Below are 16653 nucleotides of genomic sequence, written 5' to 3'. Positions count from 1 at the left end.
AATAGGAATTGTAAAAAAAAAAAAAAAAACAACATTGAAATTATAATTCAAACAGTGTTTGCCTATGAGACCTCTTGGGCTGAGAAGAAGGCAGAGTGAAGGGGACAGGAAGTGAGACAGTGGTTTGGGTCCTAAATGAAATTGGGGCACCTCTCTTCACACCAGGTGACATTTCTTTCTTGGGGAGCCAGACCCTCCAGAGGAGTCAGAGGTGGCATCTGATGACTAGCAATAGTAATAAGTACTTCTCTGTGCATTTAATATTTTTGTTTATTTTGTTTTGATACCGACAGAAGTGAGACCCTTGGTTTGACAACCAAAGTGTGATTTGCTATCATTACATTATTGATAGCTTCTCACAAATGGCAAAACTTTATTCTGACAAATTGCATATCTCCACTCTGTGTTAAAATCTATAAACAATATACAGAATACTGAATCTCTGTTTTCTCCTCTTATCATTATTCCATGTCCTGCTTTCAAAGCCAATGTCAGCAAGTCAGTTTACACAACCATGGTGAGTCCTGCAGATTTACAGTAGTCAGAAAGGAAGGGCTCAGGTCCCTCATGCAAAACAGCCTTCCCCCGGGTCTGCCCTCAACAACTGATACTGCAGCATTAGAAAAGAGAATTTTTTAAAAAAATAAATAAATTTATTTTATTTATTTATTTTTGGCTGCGTTGGGTCTTCATTGCTGCACGTGGGCTTCCTCTAGTTGGACAAGCAGGGGCTACTCTTTGTTGCGGTGCGCAGGCTTCTCATTGCAGTGGCTTCTCTTGTTGCGGAGCACAGGCTCTAGGCACGTGGGCTCAGTAGTTGTGGTGTGCAGGCTCTAGAGCATAGGCTCAGTAGTTGTGGCTTGCAGGCTCTAGAGCGCAGGCTCAGTAGTTGTGGCTCGCAGGCTCTAGAGCGCAGGCTCAGTAGTTGTGGCACACGGGCTTAGTTGCTCTGTGGCATGTGGAATCTTCCCGGACCAGGGATTGAACCCGTGTCCCCTGCATTGGCAGGCAGATTCTTAACCGTTGTGCCACTAGGGAAGTCCCAGAAAAGGGAATTTTGAAGCTAGATGGATCCTCAGAGTTCCTTTAGACCTAAATCCTCAATATATAGCCCCAAAGAAGCTGGTTTTCTCAAGGTTACAGGGCTGGTTGTAGACTGCTTCAGGATTGGGATCATAAAGTCAGCTGGGATCTCAGAGAGTTTTCCTTCAAGATGAATTCTCTGAGAAAGGAACCATCTTAGGCCAGAATCTTAGTAGAGATGAAGTTGTCTAACCACAAGACATGGACACAAAGGGGGAGGAGGCGGCCCTGGGAGCAGAGGTGATACAGGAGGCAGACTTGGCCTCCTTGACCATGTTGCCTGGGTCCTCGCAGGTGAGGCCAGCATCGTATTTCTCCTATTCTTATCTCCTGCTCCACCTGGCTGGTGACTGTGTGGCATCCACAGGGGACATTATTTGGAGCAGGACAGAGGTGAGGCCTGCTGGTTTGCCTCCCTGGTGTTATGCAGGTCCCCCCTTTGTTTCATTCCTCCCAGCACCAAGGATTTCCTAGGACCCAGGTAGCACGAGCTCAACCACCGAAGAGCTTTCTGTTGGCCTCTGAACTGAGGTTCCTCCAGCTCCTGGAATCCCCCACACCCTCACCCCACAGTTGTTTTACTGGGACTAAGCCCAGGAGAAGGAAAACAATGCGGAAAAGGAACGAATACAACCCCATTCCTCTGTAACTCAAAGCAAAACTTATATGGAACGCAAATGGAAAAAGAGATTTGATCTGGGAGTTTTTTTTCCAGAGTGGAATGCATACTGTAAAATGATTACTGTAAAACAATTACTGTGGCTAGCATTTGTGAGTTAGTTGGTTGTGGGTTTTAACAACCATTTTGCTGACTTTTAGGCAGCAAGTGTGAGTTTTCCTGTTCAATTAGACCTTTGGGAGTGCTCTTAAAATCCTGTGGAATCATCTGACTTCCTCTGGGAAAACACTGATTGGTGTTAACTTTCATCCTTTCCCTTTTGATGCCGAAGTAGACTGAAATACTTCCTGCTTTTCTAATATGTTCTTTTTCTTTCCACCGTTCCCCCATCCCCAATGATTACAGTATTTCCAAGTACAAGGGAATGTTGTGGAAAATTAAGAAATAGGCTCCTGTTACAGACTCACATTTCTAAGGATCCCAAATGGGAGGCGTAAACGTGCTTTTAGTGAAAATGTGGGTGTGTTGAATAGCAGGGGCTGCAGAATTTAAATACCCTTGATAGGTTACAACTAGAAGAAAGTTTCCTCTTCTGTGTGCAAGTGTAACTATGTAATGAAAGAGCCAAGCATCCTTTAGACTGAACTCAAAGTTCACTAAAGCTGCTTAATTACAGTCTGGAGCACTTGAATTTATATTTCTTTTTCTTTTTAAAATATTTATTTATTTATTTGGCTGTGCCAGGTCTTTAGTTGTGGCATGTGGGATCTTTGTTGCGACGTGCAGAATCTTTAGTTGTGGCATGTGAACTCTTAGTTGCAGCATGTGGGATCTAGTTCTCCGATCAGGAATCGAACCTGGGCTCCCCTGAATTGGGAGCATGGAGTCTTAGCCACTGGACCACAAATATTTCTATTTGATCTGAAGTGGCATTATAAAATATCTCTGTTATGCCAGTGTCAAATTAGGAAAATACAAAATAGTAAACAAATTATTTTTACATTCTTCTTGTTAACACTTTAGAGAATTTTGTAAAATTGTGGCTTAGTGTGTTTATGACCCTCAAATCTGTTTTTTATTTCTAATGTTAAAAGTGTACTTGGTTTACTATGGAGAACAATATGGAGGTTCCTTAAAAAAGTAAAAATAGTGTCACCATATGATCCAGCCATCCCACTCCTGGGCATATACCCAGAAAAGACCAAAGCTCTAATTAGAAAAGATACATACACCCCAAAGTTCTAAGCAGCACTATTTACTATAGCCAAGACATGGAAACAACATAAATGTCCATCGACAGATGAATGGATGAGGAAGATGTGGTACATATGTACAATGGAATATTGCACAGCCATAAAAAAGAATGAAATAATGCCATTTGTAGCAACATGGATGGACCTAGAGATTATCATACTAAGTGAAGTAAATCAGACACAGATAGAAAAATACCATGTGATATCACTTATATGTGGAATCTAAAAAATGATACAAATGAACTTAGTTACAAAACAGAAAGAGACTCAGAGACATAGAAAACAAACTTACGGTTACCAAAGGGGAAGGCAGGGTTGGGGGGAGGCATAAATTAGGAATTTGGGATTAATAGATACACACTACTATATATAAAATGGATAAAAAATAAGGACCTACTGTATAGCACAGGGAACTATATTCAAAATCTTGTAATAACCTAGAATGGAAAAGAATCTGAAAAAGAAAAAAAATATATATACATACATATATACATATATATATACACACACACATATACACATATATATGTGTGTGTGTGTGTGTGTATAACTAAATCACTTTGCTGTACACCTGAAACATTATAAATCAACTATACTTCAATTAAAAAATGTAAAAAATATTTTTACTTGGCGTAATTTATAGTTTTACTTTTAGGTTTAGCATGACAAACATTAATCTTTTTTCACCCTGAGCTTTTGTGTGTCATTATCAACATGGAACTTATGTTTGAAACAGAAGTCATTGGGTCTGAAACTCTTGGCATTAGATTTACTTGTTCAGAGATGCTGAGCTCCACAATGTTAAACTGAAACTGTAAGAGCCACTGGTGCAAATGGAATTTGGTTCTTTCTGGACACTCCGCAACTTGATAGCTGGAAGGAAAGGTAGCATAAATCTGTGGGGGAACGTGTAGGATTGATTGTTTCTTTTTGGTCTATAGCACGCTCCCCTGTTAGCTACTTTAACAGTTGCACATAAAGAAGCTCAACTTCTTTTCTGGGTATGGCCTCATATAACAACTCTCCAAAAATACAGCTATAAATCCTGGAAAAGAGCATTTAACGGTGTCAAATGCTTCTCTTTTGTGCTAGAAAAGCGTCATCAACTTCTCCAAGTCTGATTTAAAATAGGTGAGGTTTTTGAACATTTATCCAATCAACATCGATCTCTGAGTTACAAATAGGGCTCAGTAAAAGAAAGCCAAATATCAGCTTTCCTACTGTTAGGAGGACAATTAATATCAGAAGAATTTGATCAGAAATTTGATCAGAAGAATTTGAATACGTACAGCAGCCCCTGTGAGACTTAAAAAAAACAAAAAAAAGTTGGAGGACTTTCCTACCTGAATTATCTGTTAGAGGACCCAGCATATTTAGGAAGATAATTACATGACTATGGTGTGAAGAATTCAGACCAAATGGAATTGAATGAAAGACAAGATCATCAACAGCCTGGATAATTTACTTACCTGATGACTTTGCAGTGAGGTAATGTCACAGATAGGAATGCTTAACGCAAACCAAGTAGGATATTTCCCAGGCAGCATTTTGAAGAATTGTTTGGGATCCTTCAAGATAAAAGATGGCATAAGAGACATACACGAGACAATATGTGCACAGAACGTTAAGTAATTTTGAATGTTCTGAAAAGAGTTAAAAAGCAATGTGATGGGAAAAAAGTGATAATCAAGAGAAAGATTGGGATTCCCTGGTGGCGCAGTGGTTGAGAGTCCGCCTGCTTATGCAGGGGACGTGGGTTCGTGCCCCGGTCCGGGAAGATCCCACATGCCGCGGAGCGGCTGGGCCCGTGAGCCATGGCCGCTGAGCCTGCGCGTCCGGAGCCTGTGTTCCGCAACGGGAGAGGCCACAACGGTGAGAGGCCCGTGTACCGCAAAAAAAAAAAAAAAAGAGAAAGATCATAGGTTGTGAGATAAAGTAGATTATTTGGAGCAGCTCCGTTTTTTCATTTTTTCTCTCATTCTGGAAAACATTGTTTTGAACTGGGGAAGGAACCTGGGTCTTTACAGATTAATTTGTTTAAAAGTTTGCTTATTTTGCTCCTTTTGTGTTTATCAGACAAAGTATGGTAATAACTACTAATTCAAAATGCTCCATTCCTAGTTCTCAAAAAATTAATAAAATATACTGGCTCAAAATGTTGCTATCACATTGATCCTTAGACCTCTCCACCCGGGTCTAGCAGCGTACTTTCCTCTGATTAAAGACCAAAGAAGAAAATCCACCCTCTGAAAATCACATGATATCTTTGATCTACAAAGGCTACTTGGCATTTGTTTCTGAACCCTCCCTGTGCCTAGTTTAGTGCCTTACAAGTACAGAATAAATAAATGACCTAAATGTGCGACCCCAAGTCAGAAAAATAAAGGTGCTGAAAAGAGAAATCTAGGGAACCTGGGCTCTAGTATCAGTTCTACAAATTCAATTCAATTAAAAAAAAAAAAAGGATTTCTTCAGCTCTTTGTTCTGTGTCAGGGATTGTGGTAAAACATCAAGCTGCCCAGGAGGAATTCTGCTTCTCAGGAAGATGGCCTGGCTGTCATTTGGTAATGTGCGTGCATATACAATGTAATAGGATGGCAAAGATTATAGCTAGCAGAGAAGAAAAATAAGCACATTCATCAATGATCATTTTGTATCCACTTTAATTTCCAAAGTTATTTACCTAAGATTCTGCCTTTATTATCTGCCATTAGTGACATTGGATGTCTTCAAGTTTGCATTTCAGACCAGAAGGCCTCCCTCAAACTTTCACGTGCTAACAGCTGTAATTAAGGTAGAAGGCCTTATTTAGGTAGTAATTAGCCTTCGAGACTTAACGTGTAAACAGAATGCTAATTCATTTAGATAGTTAATTGGTCTTCTGGGTTGGAGATCTTAGCATGGCCTTCCCCTTCAGCAATGATGTATTTGTCATCAACATACAGATAGTGTGTTGACTTAGTGCAGTTAACTTTTGCAAACTCTTGTTTGACTCTCAGAATTTTAGCTTTTAACTCTCTGGTAATGATGAATGCAAATGAATTTGAAAACATCATGAAAATATCAAGTAAAATTCTGTGGCAAAATCATTAACAGTTGACTTTTCCTTCATAGTTACAGGGACCATATGGCTCAATCTATTCATGTTATTCCAGTGTATGTATTGATAAATCCCCTTTCAGATTCAGGAATATCTTGGTTTGGAGATAAATTATGTGGTCACACTAATCATCATTAAAGATGATACAAAATACAGTGATTGCTGTAACTAACGGTGTGGGTAAGATGGGTTACATTTTCCAGTGAATCCAATGACAGATGTTAAGATGCTCCCTACTTGCTGCCATAAAGAAAAGATGGTTAACAATTGATGTTATTAAGTTTTAAAAGTCATTTCTTTTTTGAAGGACAACTACGCCGTCTGGAATTTTGTCACTGCCTTTACCAAGTTTCCTGGTCAACCAGCAACTCTTGCTCAAAAAACGACAGCAAAAAAATTATTGGATTTGATAACTGCATGTCTTTGTGTTGTTGTGTCTCCTCTGCTGTAGATGAGTTGCATGGAAGGTGAGTCCGATGTTTCACTTTTTAAAGTAGGTTTCTTCTTCTTGGGTACTCCAGATCATCACACTATGCAACAGATGCTTAGGCCTTCTGCTAGCCATCCTTCCAACAGGTGCATCCAAGTTGACCTGTATAAATAGTCCATATCATACTAATTCAACAGATATTTCATGAATGAAGTGGCTGGCACACAGGAGGCATCCAGATATATGTTAAAGGAAAGAATAAATACCAACCGCACCTTTGACTCCCTGCTAGGTGGCACCAGCTAGGTGGTAGGAAGAGGGAGAGGAGAAAAAGCTCTATATAATATCAGGTAAGTTCTGCCTCCCAGGGGTTAACAGTCTCCAAGGGGAAGATGTAAATAAATAACGCAATGGAAGGTGAGAATCACTAAGTCCCAGAGCATCTGTGAGTGGGAGGTAGAGCTCACTGGGGCTGAAGAGGAGGGGGTGAAGTGAGGCTTGAAGGAGGAGAGGTAGGTTTTCAAATTTAGGATTTTCCCTCAGTTCGGGGTTAACTCTGGCCCCAGATTGAGCCCCTGAAAGTAAAAGGGCCCTTCTGTCAGTCGCTGAAACTGCACACAGTATCTTTTATTTTTGGAGCTGGCTAACAACTTTCCCTTCACGATTGATGACTAATTCAAATGAGCATTAGCTCACTTTGCAAATATGAATATTACAGTATGGCAATATAGAACGCTAAAAGCTACCAGTTTATTATGATTCATCTTAGTTGCGAAGTTGAAATATCGCAGTAGCATTAAAAGAGAAATGAGTTACAGACATAGAGAACGGGTCGCCAAGGGGGAGGGGAGGTGGGAGAGGGATGGATTGGGAGTTTGGGATTAGCAGATGCAAACTGTTGTATAGAGAATGGATAAACAAGGTCCTACTGTATAGCACAGGGAATTGTATTCAGTGTCCTGTGATAAACCGTAATAGGAAAGGATATGAAAACGAATGTATATGTATAACTGAATCACTTTGCTATACAGCAGAAGTTAACACATGGTAAATCAACTATACTTCAGTAAAATAAATTTAAAAAGAAGTGAATTAGATTGTCACAATGTCATCCAAAATATAAATAAAATAAAATAATTTTCCCTTAAGCAATTTAAAAGCAGGAGGGCTTAATCGCATAGCAGTATTGACCCACAGCACTTAAAACGAACAGAACGTGCAGGTCTCACTTTAGTTTTGATTTTATTATTACTCTCTTTAGTGCACTGTTGCACACAGCCAGCCTGTACAGCTACCAATAGGACCCGGGCCTCACCAAAGCCGACGGGCTCTGCAGGATGCACGCGTATCTACAACCCGCCCCCTGAGAAAGAAAGTCCGGCCCGGGCCACTCCGAGTGTGCGGAGACCCGCTGAGAGAGGGAAAGTAACCGGAGTCGGCTGGCTGGGCGGCCCCGCCCCCTCCCACGAGTTTCGCTGGGTGTCCGGCCCCGCCCCTTCTTTTATTCCGAGCGCGCAGCCTGGAGCTGGAACTTTGTAACCCGAGCGCGCTCGCCCTGCGTTCCTCCCCGCCCCGGTGCAGCCCGCGAGGGAGGCGCAGGAGGTGGGACCTGCGGGCGGGAAGACTCCGGACGCCGGCGCGCGAGGAGCGGGGACCCGGGAGAGCTCGCAGCCCAGAGGAGGAGCTGGAGGGGGAGCGGAGCGCGCGGCCCGAGAACCGGAGGCAGTGGTCCCGGCCGGAGGCGCAGAGGGGCGGCGGGGAGCAGCAGGGCCGGGAGAGTCCCGCTCGGAGCCGAGGCCGGGGGATCTGGGTTCACGGCCCCGAGGCTCGGCAGCTGCCGTCGCCCAGGAGCAGCAGCTGTGCCCGGGGTCCCGGCCGCGGCGGCCGCGGGAGGAGGAGCTGCAGCTGGACGGTGGCAGCTGGAGGAGGGGCCGCGCCGCCCGGGCTGAGCCGCGCTGGGATGTCCCGCTGACCGCGGCAGTCATGCAGCTTTGACGGGGCGCTCGGGCGCGGAGACCAGCCGCGGGGCGCGCCCTCCCGGGAAGGGGCAACGGGCGCGGGCAGCAGGACTTTACCGCCGACTCCAGCCCCGCTGGGTGCCCAGTCATCCACCATGGAGCCCGTGACCAAGTGGAGCCCCAAACAAGTGGTGGACTGGACTAGAGGTGAGCGAGCCTGGGGGGGCCCGGCGTCTCCGACCCCGGGCATCGGCTGGCGGGGAGCTGGGGTAGGGGGTGCTCAGCCCTTCCTGCAGGCGAGAAGCGTTGAGAGCGCAGCGCGGTGACAATGCAAACTTCATCCCAGTGGCTTGTGCGCCCCTAGCTCTTGTGCCTGCTTTCGGGGGTGCGAGTGGTGGTGGCAAGACGAGGAGAGGCCCGTCTTTAAACCTGAGGCGGAGTAGGGGTGGCATCTGATGGAGGATGGGAGTCGGGGGTGCGGATCTCGGACGCGGGGCGCCCTCCCTGCCCTTCCCGGCGCCCCGGCTGCCTGTCCCGGAGCACAGAGGCACAAGGCGCCTTTGTGTGGGTGACTCCCCTCGGACGTCGTCAACGCCGCCTGCCCAGAGCAGTTCGCAGGCGTGACGAGGCGGTTGGACAGGTAAAGGGAGACCCCGGCGGCTCGGCGAGCCTGTTTTTGTCGGAGAGGGAGAGAGGGCAGCGCAAGAACCAACACTGAGGCATTCGCGCCGGCGACGAGCCTTGAGCCAGACTCCCCGGGACTCGGCGACTTTCGCTCCGGGAAGGCGCCAGTACCCCCGGTGGCGCCGCATTTTTAGGCCATATTTAAACCCGGGAAAGAAGAAGTCTAACTGTTTGGAACCTTTCCCCTGAGTTATGCCGTCATTTGGAATGAGGAAAAGCAGGGGGTTGGTTGGACAGGCAGCGGGTGCTGGAGCAGGGGTGGGTGGAAGCTTGGACCCTGAGCTGTCACGGTTACTTTTAAGTACCTGCCAAGATTTCGAGGGAGAAGTGACGGAGGTTCCTCAAGCCTCTTTGAACCCTTCCAAGAGCACAAGCCCTCCAAGAACAGCTAGTGTTTTAATGGGTTCCTCACCCCCCTCGCAGCTCAGCATCTCTCTGTTTCAAGTTACTATTTTTTTTTTTTTTTTTTACTTTCTTCTATCTGCTCTTCCAGGTGAGAGGAATGGTGTCCTTTCTCAATAATAATAACTAGAATTGTATAGCGCTTTACGGTTTGCTAAGAGCTCTCTCTCTGTTATTGCCCTTGGTCTTCAGTAAGCCTGAGAGGTAGGTAACACTGGTAAGATCAGGTTGTCTTTGTAACTGTCTCACCCATGGCTGCGGCATCACAAACACTGGTCATCTCTGCATCTCATTTCTCATGCCTGCGTAGTACACACAGACCACGTGGAATGGGATGTCCCAGATGTATGGGAGGCATGGCACCTGTCAGCGGGGCATGTCTGACCATTTCCTGCTCCTTTGGGAGAAGGGACAGGGTACATCGCTCCTGAGAAGAGGTTTGCCCAGGGACCAAAATTTCCTGGGCTCTTATTTAAAACAAACATGAAAACACCAAGTACTTGTACACTGAGTAACGTGTAAACAGCAATGTCACAGCTTGATACGAAACATAAACTTAAAAAAGCTATGAAGACCCAGATCCTATTTTGAAATGGGGTGTGTTCCCCCATTCAAGATACTACTAGGTCCCCTGTCTAGCGACTTGCCCAGTCTGAGTTGGTTGATCTATTTTACCAGTGTATCCATCATAGAAGCAAACTAAGAAACTGATGACTTCAGCGGTTTTTGACCTCAAGAGCTGCTTTGTCCAAAGTGGTAACCAGACCACAAGTGGCTCTTGGGCCCTTGAAATATGGCTGGTCCAAATTGCCATGTGCTGTAAGTGTAAAATACACACTCGTGTGAAAAACAGCATATAAACTATCTCATTGCTAGATTTTTATACTTATTACATGTTGAAATGATAATATTTTAATATATTGGGGTAAATAGAGTTTATTACTAAAATTAACTTCACCTATTTATTTTTACCTTCTGAAAGGTGGCTCTGAAAAATTTAAAATTACACAGGCGGCTGACTTTTGCAGCTCACATTATATTTGTACTGGACAGTACTGCTCCTGAGTAAAAGAAAGGGTTACAATTTATCACTCTTTGGCTTTTCTGAGCTGCTGCCAGCCTAGTTGATAAGGTACAACCAGAAAACCAGTAACAGGCAAACAGGGAGATTATGGAGTGAGATCTTCACACCCTCAAGATTTGTGTCTTTTTTTTTTTTTTTTTTTGGTCCCTCTTGGGATTGGGAGAAGAGAAGCATAAATTCACATCCTGTTATGTTTGTTTAGCATTTAAGTCAGAGCAGATTAAACTGTTTTTGGTATCCCGTGCCTTGACATTGTGACTTAGTTGAGATTACTTTCACCCAGGGAAAGTTTTCTACTGACCTGAAAGAGGAATTATGGGTGGTTCAGTATCTTGGTGTCTGGAGCATTGGATACTGATTAGGTTAAATACCTGTGGGTAGTACGTGGCAACTTTATACAAAATTCATGTGCCCTTTTGGACCCTTAAGTACAGCCTCATAGAATGACCTGGATACTTTTTGTGTTAGAATCTAGAGAAGATAAAAGGAGGAAGTGTGTGGTGAACTCTTAGACGAGAGGCTACATTCTCCCAAATTGGGTAACACATTACTTGAATATTTCTCATAGTCATGATGTGAAAATATTGAGTTTTTCATGAACTATTGGCTTATGCAAACTTGTTTGCTGATAGAACTATTTTTAGCTGTCTTTGCTAACCTCCCTGCCCAACCCCCATTTTATAAATACATCCTACTGATAAGTAGCTCTTCTTGTAGATTGCCACTCTTGGCATCGCGTGAGTATGGCAGTGGTGATCGTGACCACTGTAGAAAGCCTTAGACTTAAAACTGTCTAAATCCGGCCACAATTTCCAACTTGCTCTCATGTTGATGTTGTTAGGCAGATGCATATATTAGGAAAAAGGTTGCTGTCTACAGAATGAAGTAATTCATCTGGCTTTTATTAGTAGTAGTATTTTATTATTATTATAATTTTTATTTGTATTAATCACTAGCTCTGTCAACACCAGTGTTATAATATTAGTAGATCCTCAGTGCGTGTTAGCGCAGGTCTAAGCATTGTACATTTCAGTGAGCTAAGCATTAGCTCATTTCAAGGCGTAAACACGCTTTGAGGTAGGAACTATCATTCCCACTTTGCACTTGAGCACACCGAGGCACAGGAAGGTTAAGTACTCTGACCAGCGTCACACAGCCACAAAGTGACAGAGCACCGTTTGACCCCAGACAGTTTGGCTTCATTTCCTTCCATCTTCTTGGGAGGTTCTTCCCAGGGTCACCCCCAGAGGACGCTCAGCACCTTCACCACATTGATGAAGAGACCATCAGGATCCCTGTGATGACTTATAGATCACGTGTTAGTGGAGGAGAGTCATTCGCTGTATGTGTGTCTTATTCTATCTATTCCGTATATGTCAGGAAAGTTACTTGTTAATCAAATTAATTCATAGTTTGATGACACCTTGCCTTCCAAATGATTTGGTGAAGGCTTCTGCAAAGCAGATGAACTTGTATCAGGCAAGAATAGGGTCAGCTGCGTAAAACGGAAAACCCAGTTTTTGGTGGACTCTCCAAATGAGAGTTTTGATTTTTCCTTGGAAAAGAAGTCTGGAAATAGGGAATTCAGGATCGTGTGGGGTTTCCGTGGTGCCATCAGGACTCCAGGCTCCTTCCGTCATCGTGTTCAGCCATTCTGAGCAGGGGGCTGAACCCTTTATACCAAACGCCTCAGTGCAGGGAGGGTGCTCCACCAGCAGGATCATATTCTTGTTCCAGGCTGGAGAAAGGAGACCCAGAGGAGACAGAACACTGGTGGTAGCCAAGTCTTCCCCTTCACAGAGCTCTCCTAGAGCTTCCATCAAATGCCTTGGCTTCATCGTAGTTGCTACAACTGTCACATGATTACCTCATGCTACAAGGGAAGCTGGTCACTGTATTTTTTTTCAAAGTTTCGTACACTGTGGCCTTGAAAACAATTTGGAGTTTATTCAGTAGGGAAGAGGGGGAGAATAGATATTGGTAGGCAGCCAGTAGTGTCTGATATACGGTAATTTACATGTCCTGATACTCATAGATCAGCTCTCAAAGTAGGACACATGTCACAATTTCCCACTTCCCTCAAGCCCATGGGTCCGCCTTATTTTAGAAATAGTGTTGTATTTTCATCCCTGTTACTTTTTCTTAGGTCAGAACCTTAAGCTGATTATGAGGTCTCCGTCTCTAAGCCTGATTTTTTTTTCTTGTTATATTTAATATGCTCATTTCATTTACAAAGATGTTTCATTGACAACAGTTAATTGCAACTTCATGGTAAAGAATTAAATTAAAAAATTCACATCTGGAGTTCCTTGTAATAATGGGAAAAGTTGGAAAGAGTCTGGCTTAAAGCCAAATCATTCTAAGCTTGATTTAAATATTAGAAGTTGCATCGTAAAATGCCGCGTCCCAAGTTGTGTTTCTGCTTTCAGGCCATTGGGGGAGTGTCTTCAGCAAGGAGGAACGGTTACTGGTTTGTCCCTGCAGCCCCGTCCATCCAGCCCTTGGTCATTGATCGGTCTGCGACGGACAGTCTCGAAATAAGTGTGTTTGTTGTTGGGGGAGCACATCTATAACATCAGCTTTAGTCCCAGAACGGAAGTATCTCTGGCCACCTTCTGGTGCGGCCAGTGTGGTTAATGTTTCCCCATCACCAACCAAGAGGAAAGGGAGCTTTCTTGTTTGAGGTCTGAGCGTGTGCTTGGGACATCTGCTCATTCTCTATATCTGGCCTTGGGCACTGCTTTTCTCTTGATGTGTCTGTAACATGTGGCAGGTCAGCAGTTTTAAAGTGTCTCACTATCTGGTCACAGAGGAGCTGGAGTTCTCACGTTAACTGTAGAGATCTTGTTCGTGGCTGGTCAAAGGCCAGTTCTTTTTGTCATTCTGATTCCAGTTAGGTTGTCCTTCCTTTAGCCACTAGGGTCGCTGAAAAAGGGAGGTCGTTTCTTTTGGCAGTTGTAGGTCCACCATTTGGCTATAGGTCAAGAACTCTTTTCTTCATTCCAATTTCTTGCCAGTTCTATCTCCTGGACTCCAGCCACAGAGTTTTCTTAATCATAATAATAGAAAAACATTCATTGAGGTATTTATTATGTATCAGACACTGGGCTAAGCGCTTTATTTAGACTCCCTCATTTACTCCTCAGAAAACCCGGGTGAGGTGTGCGAACAATTATTAGCCCGCATTAAAGGCGAAGAAACTAAAGCAGAGACAGGGAGTCTCTGGTCTCGCGCTGATAGGCGGTGGTGCTCTTAAATGCTCTCCTCTCCTCCATCACTTCATCGCTCCCGTGGCTTGTACCAGGCATTGGAACTTAAAGGTGAGAGTGTGGGCTCTGGAATCAGTCTCTGGCTTTGTATCCCGGTACCACCTCTGCCTGTGTGATCTTATGTAAGCTCTCAATAAATTACTACTTGTTTTTATTGCTTCCTCTCCTCTTTTATCCTATAGCTCCAGGACATAAATTATTCTCTCTGAGCCACATGGTCTGTCATAAGGTTGATTCTTACCATTCAGGGACACCAGTCAGTGCCGTGGAGATTTCCCTGCCGTTTGCCAACCACTCAGAGGACCCGGGGTGGGACTTGCAGCTGGTCAGGAAGGTTCTTGTTTTTGTTTTTTGCTTTTTCTATGTTGATATTTTATTAAATTCTTTACATATTATACTCACAACAATACTATGGCATCCTCTGTGCAAAGTAAATTCTAGGTGTATCTAAAGCTTAATTATGAAGAGCAAACTTAAAAATATTAGAACAGGGCTTCCCTGGTGGCGCAGTGGTTGAGAGTCTGCCTGCTGATGCAGGGGACACGAGTTCGTGCCTTGGCCCGGGAAGATCCCACATGCCGCGGAGCGGCTGGGCCCGTGAGCCATGGCCACTGAGCCTGCGCGTCCGGAGGCTGTGCTCCGGAGGCCACAACAGTGAGAAGCCTGCGTACCGCAAAAAAAAAAAAAAAAAAAATTAGAACAAGTATACGAAGGACTCTATTAATTCCTCTTAGGCAAATTTCTTTTAAAAATACTAAGAAGCAGAAATAATAAAAAGTGACGAGACATACCGATGCCCAACAAGTATATGAAAGGATGCTCAACATCACTAATCAGGGGAAGGTTCTTGGTGAGCTGAGTGGTAGATGCCTCTTGCCAATATCATGAGCCCTCTTGGGGTAAATAAGTTCAAACCGTATTTTCTCAACTTTTTTCTCATAGTCACTGGACTTCCAGTGAGCATGGCGTTAGGACTGGCTCTTGCTTTGGACTGTTGACCGCTCTGTGGCACCTGGTCCATGGCTAGTGGTACCCGCATCTCCCGGGAGCTTGTTGGAGATGCAGAAGCACAAGCCTGCTAACTCTGCATTCGAACAAGATCCCCTGGTGATCCATGTGCACGTTGCAGCTTGAGAAGCTCTGCCCTAGCAGCCACTGCAAATGTGTTTTCGCGCTTCACTGGTAGGTCCTGCTGTCTGATCTGACATGGGCTCCACCTATTTTATTTAAGTTCCCTGGTGACGACACTTGACTTGGCCACTAATTAAAACAGAAAAGCAATCTTAGGGTGTGTGCTTATATTTATATATTTATAAGCACCACCTAGCGACAACATCAGGTGATTCTCTGTAAACTAAATGAGACATTTCCCTTGAGCTGTCTTCCATATTTCTTGGGATTTGAAGAGTTCTCATAACAATCCTTTTTTTTTTTTTTTTTTTAAGCCAAGTAGGAAGAAGGGAGTCATGGGGTGGTCAGTGGGCTTGTGTGGTTGAAGTGTGTTCTCAGGATCCTGAGGTGGACTTTGGAGGATGAGCTGGGCTTTTGGCCAGCCACATGGTCCTGTAGTCTGTGATTGCACCGGGTTTATCAAACTTAGATGATTTTGGGGGGAGATTTCATTGTTGCTGGAAAGTGACGCTGAACGTCATTCAGGGCAGTTCTCAAAATTTGGAAGTGCATGCTGTGCCGAGGCCGGGTGTCTGAGTTCTGTGTCGGTGGAGATTGGGAGGTGACCTGTCCTTGTTCAGGCCTCACCTGCACGCTTCCCTTTTGCGTCCACATCATTGTGGAGAGCTGCGGGCACCTCAGTTCTCTGTCCTGCTGTTTCTGTGTCCCTGCCTCGATGTTTGTTCATTCCTAGCCTGTTGTGTTCTAGCTCTGGGACATCCATGTTCTCACCTCCTTTTCCCTCTTTGCTCTCATTTTGTGAGGTTTCTGGTGTTTTCACCACTGGTATAGCCATTAGCTAGGCTTTAAAGCAAGTTTTATTTACGCAGGGTCTTCCATATTTGTTCTCATTTGATATTTTCACAAGCCCGAGAGGAGCACAGTGAAGGCCCAGTGAGGATAGAGGCTTTCGGACATGAAGTGAGTTGTCCAAGGTCAGAAGGCCAGGAGTTGGGACCTGACTCCACAGGCTTCTGTCCTCTTGTTCTGTGCAGCCCCTGGTTCCTCCTCTGCTCAAGGTGGTGCTTTTCGTTCTCTCTTCATCAAGTGTTGGGAGGGGCAACTTCAAAGAACTTTTGACTTTGTGTTTCCTGATTATCCCTTCAGGGTTTACACTCATGGGCTGCATTCCTTTTCTTTCTCTTTCTTTTTCTTTTCTTTTCTTTCTTTTTTTTTTTTTTTTTTTTTTTTTCTTTTTTTTTTTTTTCTCTTTTTTTTTCTCTTTCTTTTTTTTAAATTACACGGCTTAAGCAGGACCCTAGTATTCTGAAGCTGACCTTTTAGCATTTGAGACACTTCTTGCCAGTTATTTTTATTGTAGTTTGTTGACTGTGTTGTATTGTTTCAGAATGCTACTCAGTAATGAATCATTTCTCTTTTTGACTCTCTTAATCTAATTTTTATTTTATCTTGAGTGTCATATGGCAGATTTTTCGTCTGGTACAATTAACATTTCTATTTGGTGGAATCACACCCATCCATCCATCCATTTAACTTTCTTAAATGATCTTTATGGCTTCATTTCCTGCTTGCCTTTGATTCTTCACAGCATTTTCATTTTAACTGCTGAGGGAGAGATTGGGCATGGCGAATAACACACA

General features: G+C 44.1%; 1 protein-coding gene across 3 annotated transcripts in view; it reads left to right on the top strand.

Annotated features, from left to right (window-relative positions):
- The first annotated feature begins 8003 nt into the window (after positions 1–8003).
- CNKSR3 (CNKSR family member 3) overlaps positions 8004–16653 on the top strand; it is a 104503-nt gene continuing 95853 nt past the window's right edge. The window contains exon 1 of one of the 3 annotated variants that reach the window (XM_030853112.2): positions 8004–8650. In XM_030853112.2, coding sequence (XP_030708972.1) covers positions 8599–8650 — 52 coding nt within the window. In that variant the 5' untranslated portion in view covers positions 8004–8598. Of the gene's footprint in view, positions 8651–9620; positions 9734–16653 lie in introns of those variants that run through there. The other 2 variants (XM_030853113.3, XM_060283836.1) reach the window with 2 other exon arrangements.

This window comes from Globicephala melas, chromosome 14 (genome assembly GCF_963455315.2).
Source record: "Globicephala melas chromosome 14, mGloMel1.2, whole genome shotgun sequence".
In the NCBI taxonomy this organism is placed as follows: domain Eukaryota; kingdom Metazoa; phylum Chordata; class Mammalia; order Artiodactyla; family Delphinidae; genus Globicephala; species Globicephala melas.
Note: the sequence above shows the minus strand (reverse complement) of the source record. Positions and strands in the feature narration are given on the sequence as shown.